Source organism: Aotus nancymaae, unplaced genomic scaffold (genome assembly GCF_030222135.1).
Source record: "Aotus nancymaae isolate 86718 unplaced genomic scaffold, 86718_ANA_hifiasm-v0.15.2.pri h1tg000031l, whole genome shotgun sequence".
Lineage (NCBI taxonomy): Eukaryota > Metazoa > Chordata > Mammalia > Primates > Aotidae > Aotus > Aotus nancymaae.
Window position 1 is genome coordinate 1530207 of NW_026988444.1, and position 18521 is coordinate 1548727.

Genomic DNA, 18521 nt, shown 5'->3' on the forward strand with positions numbered 1-18521 from the left:
CTCATTCTTGGCCATCTGTTGCCTTTGCCCTTAGGGAAGAACACTGTAGTAACGTGGGTTCTCAGCTGGCCTAGGGCAGGTCTCAGGTGCTCAGGGTGAGGACCTACCTCAGATCTGTGGGCCTCACTGCACAGCCCACCTCACCCCACTAGTAGAGATCCCTATAGGTTTTGTAAGAAGACCTGGGCCAGCGCAGTAGCTCACGTCTATGATCCCAGCACTTTGGGAGGTCTAGGCAGACAGATCACTTGAGGTCAGGAGTTCAAGACCAGCCTGGCAACATGGTAAAACCCTGTTTCTACTAAAAATACAAAAATTAACCTGGTGTGTTCGCACACGCCTGTAATCCCAGCTTTTAGGGAGGCTAAGGCAGGAGAATTGCTGCTTGAACCTGGGAGGTGGAGGTTGCAGTGAGCCAAGATTACACCACTGCACTTCAGCTTGGGTGACAGAGCAAGACTCCGTCTCAAAAACAAAAACAAAAGACCTTGGCTACCATATGCCCCCTGAGAACTCTTGAAAACCTCACTTCATATGTTTTTAAAGTTCATCTTCCTCATCCGTATCAACAGTAGCAAAAGCAGCATCAATGGGAACAGCAGAGATTTTTTTTTTCCCAAAGGGTCCGCTGTTGCCTAGGAGTCCGCTGGCGCAGTGGGAAATGCATCAGGAAAGAAGAAATAGACCCTGTTTGTAGGGAACTTAGAGCCTTCATCAGAGATAAAATGCATTTGCTTGCATGAATGACCAACAGTTTCACGGTGCAGACCACTTCCCTTCTCAAACGTCCACCAGAACAACATGGCGGGCTTCGGTGTCAAGTCCTTTCCTCCTTCATGTGTGTGTCCTGTAGCTGCACTATGCATTTCCGCAGCAGTATGAAGCTCTTTGGGTCTTCATTTCTCTAAGCATAGCCATGTTGCCATTTTATTTTTTCTCAGGTTGATTGTTTGTGATCAGATAAATTTCTTACTCAGGCACAGCTATAATCTGATCCAACTTGGACTGGTGTTTCACTTTAAACTAGCAAATTTTCTGATGCCTGATATAGCTTGTCATTGGTTATTTTTAAAAGGGGTGGGACACTGGAGGTAAGTCCAGGGATAAAAGTCATTCCACACTGCATTAGACGCTAAATTTAGCTTTCCAGTGTTATTTGTCAACAGCGCCCTAAATATCCAAGCTTGATTTCAGTAGGTAAGGCATAGTAGTCAAGGAACAGACTTTTTTTTGTGTGTGTGTGAGACAGAGCTTTAAAAATAGCTCCTGGTAGATAGCATTAGTTCATAAGTAAGACATGCAGATTACTTCATAAGCATGGCAGAGAGCTGTCTTAATTTTTTAAAGAACAAGAGCCCCATGATAATGACTGCATTAAAACAAACAAACCAACCTGAAAACTAACCCATTCGTTCATTTATTCACTCATTCAGTAAGCATTTATGTAATCTTTACTACGTTTTAGGGTGAGACTTAAGATTTGAGGGTTCAGAGGCAAAAAAACCTAACAATGCTTCTTCCAGCCAGGATCAAACAGGAGAAAGCAAGGAGTGGAGGACGCCAGCAGACAGGGGTTCTTTAGTCTTCTTTTCCAGCAGCTGAACGATGTCCTGTAGTTGTGTGAATAACTGTGTTCTGACCCAGTGCTCTTGGCTGGGCTCTTTGTTACCTGCTGCCTTCATATTATCTATAGCTTGCTTGGGTCAAGTCATTTTAATCTCATTATTTTTTTGGTCCTCACCCTTCCCCGCTTAGTCAAAGCCAATACATAGCCTCAAGATACAACTCAGGTTTTATCTTCTCTGCCAACTTTAGTACATATACAAATTCAGCTTCTTTCAATTTGTGTATGAAGTTCCTGAACAATTGTCAAAATCTTTGAGGAACTGTGGTAAAAGAAAAGAAGGACCAGAAGACTAGGGGTTTAGTTTTCAGATGGAAAGAGACTTTGGATTCCTCAGACTCACAATCTTGACATTAGATCTGGACAAGATCCCTACATGGATTGTGAACAAGATGGTTTGAGAGTATTTAGAAAATGCAGTGGAGTCCTCTGGAGCTCCGTGAGTCACTAGGAGCACATCGAGGTGAACCAGAATTTTCTTTTGTTACATGGTTATCATAAATATGCAGAGAAGGTGTAGGCAACAACTTGTAATGAAAGTTTCATGAAAGCCTCTTGGAGAAGATGGAAACAGTGTGAGTCGTTCTTTAGGAAACTCTGGCTACATAATGCAAACTGGAGAAATAATACACATGGTGCCTCGACAGCAGTGGTTCAAACCTTGGCTGCAGAAATGAATCACCTGGGGAACTTTGAAAAACACGCTGCCTGGAGCCCACCTGAAAGTTTCAGGCATAATGGGCCGGAGGTGCAGCCTGGGCATTGGGACTGTTAAAGAGTCCCCAGGTGCTTCTAACAGGCAGCCAGGGTTGAGAACCGTTGCTGTGAAAGGCGCATGGAATGTGTGATCCTTGCCATGCAGTGTGGAATGGCTTTTATCCCTGGACTTACCTCATTCTTTATGATACATATCAGTGATTTGAACGAATATATGGAAGGATAGCTACCTGATGGCATGGGGCATCACACAGACAAGATTCCAAGAGATCTCAACAGGTCAGAGCAACAGGTTGATTCAATCAGTGCCACAAGGCACGCAAAGGCATTCAAACCCCAGGCGCATAGGAATCTGTGGCTTAAACAGCTACTCACTGCTATGGGTTCCCTGTTTGGGGCTCTAGAAATTTCTTTCTCTTGTTTTTAAGTTCAGAGGTTGTTGGTTGTTTTGATGCATTAATATTTATACTCAAATTTAGGTGGCATAAATGCAGCAAATTATTTGAAAATATTCAGAGCATGTCTGTACAGTAAGAGTAACTTGTGTCAGATAGATGTCGATTTAAGTTCCCTTTCTCATTGGGACTCTTGGCTTTGTGGAACGGAGAGTCCCTCCGAGAACTCCTGAGAACACCTGTGCTTTGCTTCCTGGTGTTGCCCTTGACCTCTGTGTTTGCTTGCATTGTGTACCTTCCGCTCTCCTCCCACAAGGCAGCCACGATGGGCTCCTTTGATTTTTCTTGGTTGGTTGGTTTTCAGGCTAGCCCATTAATAGCATCACTTAGTGTATCTGGCAATCACACTGAGGATGTGAAGGGGCCAGTCACAGCTTGCACAGCCTTATTCCACTTTTCATTTCCACTTCTGCTTCCTTTCTCTCTGGCACAACCATGGACATCCTCCCACTTTTTCCTTCAGTGTCGTTCTGTGCATTACCAGGGCCCGTGAGGTTTCGACTTCTACTCCAGGGTGCTGGTCAAGGAAATGCTTCTGAACAAATACAGTGCCCTTGTTGAAAGACAGGGATTCTGATGAATATACTTTTCTCCAAACCAGTACATTTAATGTTTTTAGTTTTTCAAATGGTACTTATTTGACGGAGGAAGCTCATCTGTGTGGGTGGACCATGGCAGAGTGCTGAACAAAGGTAATTGCTGTGGTCTTTTGTTGCAGAGCATGAAGTAAATTTAGGAAAAGGAAGGCAAGAATCTAAGCAGGGGGCTGGGTGCAGTGGCTCAAAGCTGTAATCCCAGTACTTTGGGAGGCTGAGGTGGGCGGATCACGAGGTCAGGAGTTCGAGACCAGTCTGGCCAACGTAGCGAAACCCCATCTCTACTAAAAATACAAAAAATCAGCCAGGCGTGGTGGTGGGAGCCTGTAATCCCAGATACTCCGGAGGCTGAGGCAGGAGAATCACTTGAACCCAGGACACGGAGATTATAGTGAGCTGAGATCATGCCATTGCACTCCAGCCTGGGCGACAGAGGAAGACTCTGTCTCCCCCCACCCCCCCAAAAAAAAGAAAAAAAAAGAATCCAAACAGGAGAGGAGCCTGGCTTGTGTCTGGGTGGCTGAATAAATAGACTGAATTTCTCTAACACTAGCCAGGTAGTCAACTGGATTTAAATATAATTTTGCACAGAATATTTTGGAGACTTAAATAATAAACATAATGTTTTGTCTGCAGGAGACAGAAACACGAGTTCTTTATAACTGAGTCCTATAATGTCAGTAGCTAATGAGAGGGAGTTTTTGACTCTGGATCAAATGAAATGATGAAAGTAAAATCCACCTTGAAATTATAATGGGATATCCAAATGGTAGTATTTGAATGGTGATTATTATTTTCACGTGATATTGGGATCTTTGCTTCCTGCCATTGAGTTGACTAGTGATTTTCCTTTTTCCAGAAGCATCCAAGGATTAATCCAGCTGAGGCTGAAACCTGGGGCTGGCGAGCTGTGTTCTCCACAGCCACAACTTTCCATGTCTTCAAGCCAAGAGGTAGAGTTTTTGAGGCTGCAGGACGCCCCTGACATTTTCTCTTGTTCTTGGGGAAGGGCAAATGTTCAGACCCTTTCCTGGGTCATTGGCAAATGTCTGGCTTCCTTCTGGGGTCAAGTGTCCACGTGGACAGACAGGGGCAGGAAGTCCACCCTCGTGGCCACTGTGAGATTTCCTGCACTCGTTCTTAAATATGCCAGTGCACCCTGTTGACCTGGTCAATTTCGTACTTCCCAGGTGAAGGGTTTCTGTAAATGTCCATGAACTAAGTCTGACTGGACTCTGGGATAAGAATATCCCTACCAACTTGTGCAACAGCTTCAGGCCTTCCAGTGGAGTTACTTTCACACCTTTTTCTGGTCTTTATTCTTCCTGTTTTAATGTCTAAAGCCACTTTTCCTTCACCCCACTCCCTGCAGAATTTTTAAAAAAATGTTATAAAAATAAGAAGCTGGGCAGGTGTATAAAGTTCTGCTTTTAACAGTTCCAGGACACATCCCTCCACCAGTTAGTCACACAGACATTAATATCAAAGTAGCTCCACCTCCTCTCTGAATAACAATGTTAGCACAGCACACCTCATTTAACAAAACATTACAACATTTGACTTCCTCAGATCAAGTGCATCTATTAATAATGACTTAAATTGTCTGTGCTGATTTCACATTATTAAGAAATCTCATTTCCATCATGTGGAGGAACACAATAAGGGAGGAAACCACCTCGCTAACTTATTTTCCCGTCATTGCTACCAAGCCCAGTGTGGATAATGCAGACAACAGTCACTTCCCATTATTAATGTGATCTTATCCAAAGGTCAAGTGCCGCTTTCATTGGCAGCCCAGGAGGGCTTTTTTGGAAGCTCAGAAACAAAGGTGCCCTTGAACGCTGTGTATCCGCTGTGGATGAGTGCAAAACGCAGCGGCCCAATCCTCAGCTTGCACGACCACGAGTAAATAGCCCTGGAAGGACATTTATAGGCTCTGGGGACGTTGCTGGAAAGCATATCATTGAAGCTCTCCCTGATAAAGGCGAAGAAGTTTCTTTACAACTGGCATGGGGATTTAATTACATGATAAAATTGCAGCTCCTGCCTCTTGAGACAAATTGCATGTTCAGACTGATTGTTTTTTATGAATCTCACACAGGGAGCAAAATACTTCTCTCTTGAAGTTGGTTTGGTCTGATTGTTCTGCCCTGTGACCCTTTATATCCCTTCTAGAAATGAGCAGTTTCCCTATCCTGCAGTCGAGAAGGGTGGTCTGGGAGATGATTTGGTCGACACTGCATACAGCAACGTGAGGCCAGTTTTGTCTGATGGAGTTAAAATCCAAAATTAGAACTTTAAACTTCCAACAGAAAAACAGGAAAAAAATGATAAGAACTGTAAGTCACTGCCAAAACCTACGCATCATGTCCAGTTTTACTAACTTAAAATGCAAGTTAAAAACGACAAGAGATCTTTTTGCCTATTGTGAAAGATTTTTTAAGTCAAGTATTTGAAGAGTTCAGTGACACTAGCGCCCTCCTAGTTTGCAGGTGGGAGAGTACATTTCTGTTCTGTTTGGAAATGTTCTATACTGAGTTTACATGTACAGAGCATTCTTCAGGTATTAGAAGCTTAGAGAAATAAATAGAAATCTGGCCGGGCACGGTGGCTCACGCCTGTAATCTCAGCACTTTGGGAGGCCAAGGCAGATGGATCACCTTAGGTCAGGAGTTCCAGACCAGCCTGACCAACATGGTGAAACCTCGTCTTTAATAAAAGTACAAAAATTAGACAAGCATGGTGGTGTGCGCCTGCAGTCCCAGGTACTTTGGAGGCTGAGACAGGAGAATTGCTTGAACCTGGGAGGCAGAGGTTGTAGTGAGTTAAGATTGCACCACTGCACTCCAGCCTGAGCAACAGAGTGAGCGAGACTCTGTCTCTCTCTCTCTCTCTCACACACACACACACACGAAATTCTTGCCTTTAAGGAATGAATTGAGTGGGAGGGCAGACGTGGCCCCTATTAACCAGCAGTGGAATCAGATCACTGCTATATGGAGGTACTGCTATTAAGATGAAGATGCCTCAAATAAGGGATCAGAGTGATGTGGTAGGGATAGGGTCAGCTTCCTCCTAACGTGGCGCCTGAGAAAAGTGAGAGGGATCTGTAGGATGCAGAATGTGCATTTCCTCCCCAGGATGTCTGTTTCCTCCTCTTGATCTATTGCTGCGAGGAGCTGTACCCTATGTTCTGGCCTGAGCAAGAGGCTGGAGTCACTAGCCACCATGCTATGGTGCATGGGGACACAGGTGCAGTCAGGAAGGCAGCCAGCCCTTTGATGATATGGAGGGGTCAGGCAGAGGGGCACCTGAGTAGGAAATGAAGAAGGCCTTTGATTCAGGGCTGGGAGGAGAGAGGGGCCTAGAGCCTTTGGTGCACAGAGATGAGCCACCCAGACCCCAGCTGTCAGCTCCTCCAGGGTTTACCGCAGCTGCAGAGCTGCCTCACCCAAGAACACCCTTCCCAAGATGGCCAGATCCAGTGATGGATCCAGGTGCAGCCAGAGCTGTCCTGCCATTTTGGCCTCATGCAGGGAAAACTGTGACAGGTCATATCTGTTTCAGAGCTGCCCTTGTGGTCAGCCAAGGCACAGTTAGGTGGCATTAAGGATCCCCACCACCCTCGCCAGCCTGGCTTTCTGGGTGTTGATCCTAGGAAGTTTCCTGCCAAGCAAACTCCGGTCAGCATCCAGCGCTGACCCCGAGCTCGCGAGCCACCTGGGAGGATGGTGGGTGTGTTGCTGGCACACGAGAGGACAGGAAGCAGCAGAGAAGGTGGCTGTGCGAAGGCCAGGAGGAGGCTGGGGACTGAGGTGCTGTGGAGATCTGGCTTGAACCAGAGTTTCTCTAGCACCCGAGGTGAGGGACCACGGATTTTCTTTTCTGGTTCTAATTTGTTGTGGATTGAGTCTCATTCAAGGGGCTCAGTTTTTATTTTTATTTTTACATTTTATTTTTTAAGGCTAGCATCTCACTTTGTTGCCTAGGCTACAGTGCAGTGGCACAATCATAGCTCACTGTAACACTGAATTCCTGGGCTCAAGCATTCCTTCCACCTCAGCTTCCTGAGCAGCTGGGACTATAGCCACTTGCCGGTTAATTTAATTTTTTGGGGGAGATGGGGTCTCACTATGTTGCCAGGCTGGTCTTTTAACTCCTGGCCTCAAGCAATCCTCCCACCTCAGCCTTCCAAAGTGCTGAGATTACAGACCTGAGCCACTTCACCTGGTCTGATTCTCTTTCAAAATACTATGAAATTAGTTACTGACAAAAATAAGACCAAAAACCGACAGGTAAATTACACGTCTGCAAATGACACACACGGATGTTATGTTAATGTGTTAAATTGCTGTAAACATGTCTAAATGCTTACTGTCAATTTCGGTGCCAAACCCTTCTGAGTGACTCCTGCCTCCCACCACATTCAGAGTAGCCGTGTGACTAATGAGTCTCTGGGGGGGTACAGGGACGCCAGGAGAAAATGGCAGGGCCGAGTGAGCTCAGGGCACATCTTTGGGCCTCTGGGTACCTGCTATAAAATTTAAACTGTGTGTTGTTGGACAGGAGTCACCAAACTTATTCCATAAAGTGCCAGACAGTCAATAGTTTACATTTTGCAGATCATATGGTCTCTGTGGCAACTGTCCAATTCTGCCACACTCACATGAAAGCAACCATAAAGAATATGTAAATGAAGGAGGTGACTGAGTTCCCATAAAACTTTATTCATAAAAACAGGCAGCCAGCCCACAGGCCATAGTGCCAGCCTTTGCTGTAGGCAGTACAGAATCATGGCAGGTTTGCGGGAGGAAGAATTACATGACTCATCTCCATATATCAAACGTACTGCACCCTTCTCTCTGCTCACATTTCACCTCTTCCCTCCCATGAAACCTGCTCTTTTTTTTTGAGACAGAGTCTCACTCTGCCAGGAGACTTCCTGGTCTCCCCAGGAGGCTGGGGTGCAGTGGCATGATCTCGGCTCACTGCAACCTCTGCCTCCCGAATTCAAGCCATTCTCCTGCCTCAGCCTCCTGAGTAGCTGGGAGTATAGGCGCCTGCCACCGTGCCCGGCTTATTTTATTATTATTGTTGTTTTTGTATTTTAGTAGAGACGGGGTTTCACCATGTTGGTCAGGCTGGTCTCGAACTCGTGACCTCATGATCCACCCTCCTCGGCCTCCCAAAGTGCTGGGATTAAAGGTGTGAGCCACTGCGCCAGGCCAATGAAACCTGCTCTTTATTCTCAAAGTAAACCTGACTCAACAACAGGAATTGAACATTCAGGCATGCGAGCCCACACACCTGACTCTCTTCTGTCAACTCTGCCCTTCTGGTTTGCTGAACTTCTTGACTCTGTAAACTTATATCTTTTGTCACTAAATTTGGGAAACGTTTGGTAGTTATTTCTTTAATCATTTCTTCTCATCTCTTTCTTGCACTCCCATTGAGTATGTTAAACCTTTTATCTTGTCCCACAGTCCCTGTTCATTTTATTTCCCATCGTTGAACCTTCTCTTCTTCAGATCAAATACTTTTCTATTGATGGTTTCAAATTTGCGGGCTCTGCCTTCTGTCATCTTCCATCTGCTGTTAAGCCCATTGCTGAGAACGAGACCAGCCCTAGCTTCAAGGGAGTCCCCGCCCAGATCTCATGCGAAAAGTCACTCCCAATGTTGGAGGTGGAGCCTGATGGGATGATGGGGCGGAGCTCTCGTGAATGGTTTAGTGCCTCCCCTTGGTGCTGTTCTCAAGATAGTGAGTGAGTTCTAGTGAGATCTGGTTGTTTAAAAGTGCGTAGCACTCCCCGCCCTACTCTTTCTCCTGCTCTGCCTCTGCCGCGTAAGCTGCCTGCTCCCCATTTGCCTTCTGCCATGATTAGAAGCTTCCTGAGGTCTCCCCAGAAGCAGAAGCTGATATGCTTCCTGTACAGCCTGCAGAACTGTGAGCCAGTTCAACTTCTGGTATTTCTTTTTTCTTTTTTTTTTTTCCTTTGAGACAGATTCTCACTCTGTTACCCAGGCTGGAGTGCAATGGCGCCATCTTGACTCACTGCAACTTCCGCCTCCCAGGTTCAAGTGATTCTCCTGCCTCAGCCTCCTGAGTAGCTGGGACTACAGGCACCCACCACCACGCCCAGCTAATATTTGTATTTTTTGTACAGACAGGGTTTCACCATGTTGGCCAAGCTGGTCTTGAACTCCTGACTTCAGATGATCCGCCCATCTCTGCCTCTCAAAGTGCTGGTATGAGCCACTGCGCCTGGCCTGGTATTTCTTTACTGCCATGTGAGAACGGGCTAACACAGTGGGGACAGGTATTTCTTTTCCAGGTGGGCACATTACATGCCCCAGGGATTTTGCTGGTAAAGCAGGAGAGGAGGGTGGCTGTGAGGGGACAGCTGGTGGCATCTCCTAGCAGTTGTTCTTTATCTTCCTTTTTACCTAGGTAAAAGAGTCAGATGTTTTCTTTCAAATTGAGATGACCTCATTCCTTTGCTGAATGGCTCCTCCTGGGGCTTTCTGAGTAAGGGTAAACACCTGTGCCTAGAATTTGTGGCCTCAAACAATATCGTCCCAATCTCTTTGCCTGGGGCTTCCTCTTCCTCCCTTCTCTGATTTACACACCCAAGTCCCAGTTGGGTCCTGCTTCCCTGTCCCATGTGATGTGCCTTGGGTGCACTGCGTTCACTGCTTGCCTCCCTTTATTTGGGTTTCCTTCCTTTGGATCACAGACTCCCAGGAACATGTTCCTCTTTCGAGGGTCTAGCCAGAGGAGTTCTACAGTGTTTTCCCTGTGCTATTTGCCACATTAATATTTATTTTTATTTATTTTTAATTTCTACATATTCATTTATTTTTTGAGACAGGATCTTACTGTTGCCCAGGCTGGAGTGCAGTGGCACTATCTTGGTTCACTGCAGCACCTTCCAGATGAAGTGACTCTCCTGCCTCAGTCTCCCAAGTAACTGGGACTATAGGTGTGTACCATCACACCCGGCTAATTTTTGTATTTTTTGTAGAGATGGGGTCTCGCCATGTTGCCCAGGCTGTTCTCAAACTCCTGGGTTCAAGTGATTTGCTCACCTCAGCCTCCGAAAGTGAGGGTTACAGGTATGAACCACCATGCTTGGCCCATAAATATTTACTAGGCACCTACTATGTACAGGATGTGGCAAATCAGACAAACACCTTATCCAATATCCAGGTGTAGAGGGTGGCATTAAAAGATAGCGGGCGGGGCATTGGATGGGAAGCTAGAATCAGGCTATCGAGGGCATGCCTACCATTTCCAATTAGTTCCTTCAGGATGTTTATTTCCCAAGTAGAGCACTTATGGCAAGAAACTGCCGTCATCTTGGGAAGGTAGAAAAGACTCTTCGCTATTATTCTCATTTCTTTTTGTTCTTTCCAAACTCCAGTGTGCTTGGGAGTGATGCTAATAGATGTATGTCATCAGCATACATTATTTCTTTATTAGCCCGTTTCTCAATTTTGATTCTGAAAATATCCTGATTTAGTCTAATTGCAATTTCACTGTGTTCCACAGGCAGTGACGGTTCGTACTTGGGGGGAGCTGAGACACGACCCTGTAGGATTTTTTTTTCTTGCCCATATGCCTTTGAAGCCGGACCATTAGCTCTAAGGGATGCATCTCATCTCATCACAGTGTGATCCAACCTGCTTCTGGGAGAAAAAAAAAAAGAGCCCAGGGTGTGTGTCTCGTAGAAAGCAAAGAAACATTTTAATTCTAGGTGGTGGGGAATATTTTTCTATATCTAAAGTAAGAGCTGCCGCTGCAGCCATTTTATTCCTAAATAATTTAACTATATTCAAAGATAATCTGATGTTATTGTAGGAAAGTGTATTTCTAATAAATTCCACTTGATCTGGGTGAATCAATTCAGGCAGCGCATAATTGAGTCTGTTAGCAAGGACTTTAGCAAGAATTTTGCAATCAGCGTTAATTAAGAAGATGGGACAATAATTTGTGCATAATTCCGGATCTTTTCCTGGCTTGTGAATCAAAGTAATAAGAGCAATGCTCAGGCTGGTGGTGGGATAGTGTCATTAGGTGCTGATTTATAAGTACTTAGAAAGGTTTAATTTCATTTTGCTTCGAGCAGGGTCTCCCTGCCCCCACGCTCTCTGGTGGGGTGAGCAGCCAAGATCAGAGCACTTCTCCTCCTCCCTGCCCTGCCATGGGTGACCTCTGGCTTCACATTTCTGTCTTTATTCTCCAGCGTAGCACCCCACTCACTTGTCCACGATTTTTTGGATCATTTTTACTCAATGATTTGAAGCCAGGGACTCCAGCCTACTGAGATTGTGTGTGTGCACACATGTGCATGAATGTGTATGTGCCTGTGTGTACACATGCATATATATGCATCATGTCGGATTAAAGGGTTGTAGACAGCTTCACTGGGAAGTTTTTTCATGGACCTTCCTGCAAAATGTCTCTGGGTGGGTAGGCAGCAAGAGCCCCCGACTACAAGTCAGGAAGCACACCTGCGCCTGCTCTGCTCCTAAGTGGCTGTTGACCAGCAAGGGAACACAGGTGAGCCGCAGTGTTCCGGTCTGTAGAGCGTAGCTGTGGGAAGAACTGCAGGCATCACGGAGCATGGGAAAGGGCGCCGGGTTTATAACGCCGATTGTCTGTGGAACCCAAGGTATGTCATGCAAGTTCTTCAAGCCTCATTTTCCTCAGCTAGAGAAGTGAAAAGGTGAGAGCCTTGGAGGTGCTCTTACCTGTTATCCAGGAACAGCAGGTCCTCACTGCGTTGCCAGTTCCTCCTTCTTTGCCTCTGTGTAGGACCAGTTTCAGTTTGAACATGCCCTGATTTGGGGACTTAGTCTTCCTAAGCCTTGAGCCAAGCTGCTTCATCTGTGCATATGAGTTCGTAAACCAGCTTCTTACGCACAGCCGGTATCCTCACTGCCTACCTGACCTGAAACTCACCACTGGAGCCCTTTCTTTGAAGGCAGGGCGTGGTCCACACAGGCCCCTGTTAGAATCCGCTGCTCCTGGGAAGGCAGTGGGGGGTAGGGATGCTTTGTTGGTCTCCTCCACAATCACAGGCCATTCGTCTTAGAACCTGAGTTTGGGTCCCCTTCCACTCAGTCGCTTGTCCTTCCCATTACACCACGTCTTGGCACCATCATCAATGGGTACACGCTTGTCTCTGTGTTGGAAAATGATTCCTCTAAGGCAGGAGTGTGCTCATTTAACTTAGAGTCAACTGTTGGGTTTGTCCTGAGTGACGTCATTCTCCAGGCACAAGGAAGGACGTCTGACACGGGATATGGCCCATATGTCCTGGTTCGCCCTGCATCAAGCCTCAGATGAGAAGTCTAATTCCGCACATGGACACCATTTCCACATGCATGCATATGTCCATGGCGTGTTTACCCACACTCATTCCCCACCTGTACATGCTGCTGGTGAGATCTCTTAATAAAAACTCAATTAGTATTTCTTTAACTTTCCTCTGGGTGCTTAAATACTATTACCCCAAACACAACATAATGCCTCTATTTTTCTATTTCAATCAAGAATTCAAGTAGCATCTTGACTTGTATATATCAGCAGCAAAATCATGGAATGCTGACATCCTTAATAATAGCAATTAGTAATCAGTTGTTTCTTAAGTCGTTTGATTACACCAGTTGCCAAATTGTACAGTTGATGCATTTGGGGGGCGAGATGGGTCTCATAGCCCCTCCCCCAGCCGTCCTTTCTCCCTCTCTGTGTTCTCTGTGGCTACTGAGCCAGCTGGTATTGAAAAGAGGCAAGCACAGATAATGCGGTTGTGGCTAGTACTAAACAGTAGAGACTTGGCTTTAGCAGAAGGTAGAATTGAGTATTTCCTTGCAGAAGCACAAATCCCAGTAGTGTCTGTGGAAATGCAATCTGTGCCCACGCAGCTGAGGGTGAGCACAGGAGCTTGGCTCCTCCGTGTCAATCACTGTGCCTAGAGTCAGAGATTCCTCTCAGGGCTAAAACCCTGTGCTACACTCTGGATGTAATCGAGTGTCAGGTGAGGTTCTTGCCTTGGAGAAGGTTGTATTTGGGTTTGAATCGTCTAGTCAATGTATAAAAACCAGCCTAGCAAGGCCATGCATTTCAGTAATGGATGGAGACTCAGGGCATTATGCTTTCATGGAGGGAGGACACAAGATTTCTGTCCCAGCAGGCAGGGTTGGCTTTTTTCCTATGTGGGGTCTCGAAGGATGAGATGGCACAGGTGAGCAGAGGAGGTGCAGCCCTGGCTAGGAGGATCCTGTTGGAATGGAGGCTGACTGTGGGGAGTCAGGGGCTCAGCCTCAGTAAGCCCAGCAGGACGTTGGGCATGTCCCAGGTCCATCCTTGCAGGAGAGCAGGTGTCTTCACAAGGGCACAGGTGAGTTGCTTCTTTGAGAGAACCCTGTTGGATGACCATTCTCCTGCCTAATGCCTGCCTCAGCAGGATACGTTCTGTGCTTTGCCCCACTATCTGCTGGGGTTAAAATGTTCAGTCCCTTTGACTTCTGCCTGCACCAAGGTGGGGGCACATGTTCACTGAGGGATTTCTCCAGAAAAAGCCTTTCCACCATTGGATGCCACTCCACTTTTCCTCTATGCTTTTTTTTTTTAATGATGTTGACATGGATGCATCAAAATTAATTATGTTTCTGTTCTATTTGGCGGGAGTATTAAGTTCACAGGCCAGTGAGCGTGATGAGCACACTGTAAGAGGCAAGGTCCTCAGGTGATCATGTTAACATGCAGAGAGAATGGTTACTTTTCTTTCTCTCATTTTTGCACATTGTCATCTTTCGAACAAAACTCAGAGTTCTGTCTACTGGGGTTGTCCTTGGGATGGAAACCTCTTCCCTCTTCTTTCCCCAGGTGTGTTTGCCAACATGACCCTTGACTCTGGTCTTCTCCTGGCTCGGATGGACATTCCCAGCTCTGCCCCGCTTCTTGGTCCAGCCCCGTTTTCCAGTGTGATCATCCCTTCCTCTTCACATTCCTCCTCTCAGGGATTTAGATGCTTGACGGTGTCCATTCCCAATATGTGCTGCATTTCAAGGTCATTGCTGTAAGTTTTGTCCACTCTTTAAAAATTGTAAAGACCCCACATGTAGCTTCGAATCCAAACAGCTCTTTCTTCCATCAAGGATCATCTCCCCAAACTTGCCCTTACCTTGAGAAAGAGAACATTTGCTCCCACAGAAAAAAGGAACCTATGCCCATTTTAGGCTGCAGCAGTGAGTCTTTGGGATGATGCTTCAGAGAAGCATGGAGAAGAAGGGAATCTGAATGGTGATCTAAGCCAGCAGCGATTCCCCAAGAGCATCTGCAAATCACCCGTTCTATGGTGGTCAGCAGACATGAAAGCGAGGTTCCGGGGTGAGGTGAGAAACCGTGCCAAATGCAATCGCAATCCTCAAGTCCCTTTGTGTTTAAACTACTCCAGGCCTTTGATGTGCAGTTCCCAAGCTCATTCCACCATGGGGCTTTTCTCAGGAAGCTTGTGGTTCTGTGTGGGAAGCACTAATCTAATCTGATACCCTAGTTAATAAGTGGAGTTGTTGGTCCAGAGAGAGAAAGAGACTTTCCTGAGGTTACACAGCTCAGCGGAGTAGAGGTTCAGTAAATCATCATAACCACAGATCCCGCTTGTTTCTATCTTAGCCGATGGCCCTATCCTCTACCCATCACCAAGACCTTCCCATCGAGCCTCCCAAATATCGCTCATCTTTGTCACTTTGCCTTTGTGTCTTCCTCTGCCTTGGCTTAGACTCTTGCCGTCTCTCACCTGGGCAACAGTCTTCAATGAACTCAGCTAGACTCAACTTCTTCCTAGCCTTTCTCTGCTCCTTCAAGTCCTGGTTTCCATGGTAGCTGGAGTGGCATACCCCAAATGAATGTCTGAACATGTTGCTCCCTGCACCCTTGTCCTGACGTCCAGCCCGCTTTCTCTGTGATAAAATCACTGATAACAAGGCATGCCCTAGGATCACGTGTTTAATCATTTAGCATACCGTCATCCTAAACTGAACCAACTTGGATCAGACCCAAGCACTTTAAACATGTCATCAGTATCAAATTGTCCCTGCACTGCTGAATCGTTAGAGAGGAAAAAGTACATGTGTATGTGTAGCAGTCTGTTTTCATGCTGCTGATAAAGACATACCCGAGACTGAGTAATTTATAAAGAAAAAGAGGCTTAATGGACTCACACTTCCACGTGGCTGGGGAGGCCTCACAATCATGGCGGAAGGCAAGGGAGGAACAAAGACACCTCTTACATGGTGGCAGGCAAGAGACAGTGGGAGCCAAACAGAAGGGGAAGCCCCTTATGAAACCATCAGATCTTGTGAGATGTATTTACTACCACAGGAACAGTATGAGGAAAACAGCCCCCATGATTCAATTACCTCCCACTGGGTCCCTCCCACAACACGTGGGAATTATGGGAGCTACAATTCAAGATGAGACTTGGGTGGGGACACAGCCAGACCATATCAGTATGTAATTTATGACTTAATGGATTCATTGTGGAAGGAATGTAAATTTCCTAACACCGTTTTCATAGTTTCAAGCATTTGGTAAAATCAGACACACAGTAAGGATTTTGCAGGGCAATTAGTAACATGAAAAGAAAGGATATTTAGGTTCAAGATTGCCAATATACAAATCTTCAACCGGCTGGGACAGGTTTATGAAGGAAGAGCTGTTGAGAGGACGCTTGCTGCTGTCAGGGTCCCAGCAGAAAGCAGATGGCATGAGCTCAGGGTATACTGAAGGCAGGCAGGGTTACAGGGGCCACAGGAGACCACCTATGGGTGGCAGCAGCCACATGGGTAGCCATTCCTAACCCTGTACACGATGGGGCCAGAGGAGGGGCAGGAGCTGCTGGGCAGAGCCTAGCCTTCGGCAGAAGGAGGCTGCTAAGCCCAGCAGCCATCTGGCAGGGAGGGACTGGGGAGTACTCTCCCTGCCCTCGCCTCCCCCCAGCTCCTTTCATTAGCAGCACCCAACAGGAGCCAGAGGGCAAGCAGGACCAATACAGTTCGCAGAGGTCAGCCTCGGGGGCTGCTTGGGCAGGGTGAGCCCCGAGAGGGAAGCAAGATGTCCAGCTCAGCACTCCCGGTCCGATTGCTGCTTATTATGACAACCTCCCCTAACGCCCCCAGGGCAATCTCCTAGAGAGATGGGAGGTACCAAATTTGGGATCACAGCTGCCTGGGCCTGCGGACCCCCACCAGATGTTAGGAAAACCAAGGTGAAGAGGAAGCAAGAGAAGATTCCTCCCTAAAGTGGCTTGCTTAGGTCCCCTCACTGTCAGAGGCAGCCCAGGAAGTAGACCCAAACCGAGGGAGGGTTGGTGGAACCTTTCGGAAATTCCAATCTCAGACTGCTCTCCTCAGCACCGAAAGCTCCATTCCCTAGCAGGTGCTCCCTTGCATGTCCCATCCGTGCTCCTCCTGCATGTTGTGCACATGTGTATGCGTGTGCATGCATGTACGTGTGTGTACATGTGTGCGCCTGTGTTGGGAAGAAGAATGAGGGTGGAGAGGAGCCCTCAGCAACCCTTAGGGGCCAAGGCTAACTTGCCCCCTAATCTGACAAGCTGGGAAACAGCACAACACCACTAACAGTAAATCACATGTCAGGAAACATTTTCAGCAAACATAACAAAGGGATGATGTCTATGTTGGGTGAAGAAGTCCTACAAAATGATAAGAATGATTCAAAGAGATGGCGCGATCCTGCCCAAGCCCCAGATAGACAAGTCTTGCACCTGATGAGGCCTACAAAGAAAAAATCCTGTGGACAAGACTTCATCCAGACCTGCAAAGAAGGGATGGGTGACAGGCAGGGAAGAAAACAGTGTACACGTATGAAACGGCAATTTAATGCAAACATTCATTACTGGCGATGATCCTCGGTGAGGCTGTGGTAAAACACATCGCCTCACTGTCAGAGGGAATAGAAACCCTTGCGGAAAACAATTTGGCACCAATTTAGAAACAATACACTCGGAGAAAATGTTATGTTCTTGTTCTAGTTACATGGCTCCTAGGAATTAATGGGAAGGATATAATCCCAAATAAGAAAAAAGCCATATGAATCCTAATACAGCTGCTCATTACAGCATTATTTATAGAAGCAAAAAGGTAACCAAATATTATCTTTTTTGTAGGCATTTGGCTTAAGTATTTCGATAGGGGATTGAAATTCAGAAGACTAGGTAGCAACATGGAAAATACTTTAGATTTGGATTTTTTAGATCTCAAGGGAGCAGAACACACAACTGTGTCTATGATGTGGTTATCAGTGGGTGAAATTTACACATGCAAATGGAGGAGCCTGGGAAACAGCGGAGCCATAGAGCAGCCGCTGTGGTGGGATGGGGGCATCAAGAGTTAGTTTCTTGTGTTGCATTGCACTTGTTGCTTATGTAGCACACATGTACACGGTCTACGCAGCACGTGTATGCACGTATGTATGAGTCAGATATCCCAGTACACATCATTTGCTTTTTACGAACAATTGCCCCTCCACCTCCAGGATCTGCCCACCCTGTCAGCATAACTTAGTAATTAAGTCCCAGATGCAGCAGGCTCATTCTGGTTACCTAGCAGCATGCCGGGGGGCAGCTGAGCCGAGGGGTCTTTCATCCAGTCGTCATTGGCCAGTTCTATCACGGCGTCCACGGGTGTGACTTCAGTGCAGATTAAATCCCTCATTCTCTCCTCATCTTTGGCATCCAGGGCGGACTTTAATCTCTTCACTAAGTCAGAGTTGAGTGGGTAGTCGGGAAGGTAATCCCAGTTGGACATTGTTGTGTCGTTTGTGCAGTGACCAGCTTTTCTTTTCTTCCTCTAAAGCGACTCCAAAGTCAGCAGCTGTCCCCAAGAGTGGCATGGGGCCTCTATAAATAGCAGCACCCTGGCTCCTCTTACAGTCCCTGGGGAGGGCCACCCCCTCAGCAGGGAGGTGTGAAGTAATCTTTCCAGAGGCCTCAGTGAAGGATTATTCTAGGGATGGGGGCAGCAGACATGTTTGTAAGTGGTACGGAAGGAGAGATAATATTTTCAAAGAGAGCTTTCATGGGTAATGTTGAATAATATC

The 18521-nt window shown here is 46.6% G+C and overlaps 1 protein-coding gene across 1 annotated transcript in view; it reads right to left on the bottom strand.

The window, feature by feature from the left end:
• Positions 1–18272, bottom strand: part of ASB18 (ankyrin repeat and SOCS box containing 18) — a 78081-nt gene extending 59809 nt beyond the window's left edge. The window contains exon 1 of the mRNA XM_021676895.2: positions 18025–18272. Within this exon, the coding sequence (XP_021532570.2) occupies positions 18025–18229 (205 nt within the window). The 5' untranslated portion in view covers positions 18230–18272. The remainder of the gene's footprint in view (positions 1–18024) is intronic.
• Between the last annotated feature and the right edge of the window lie 249 nt (positions 18273–18521).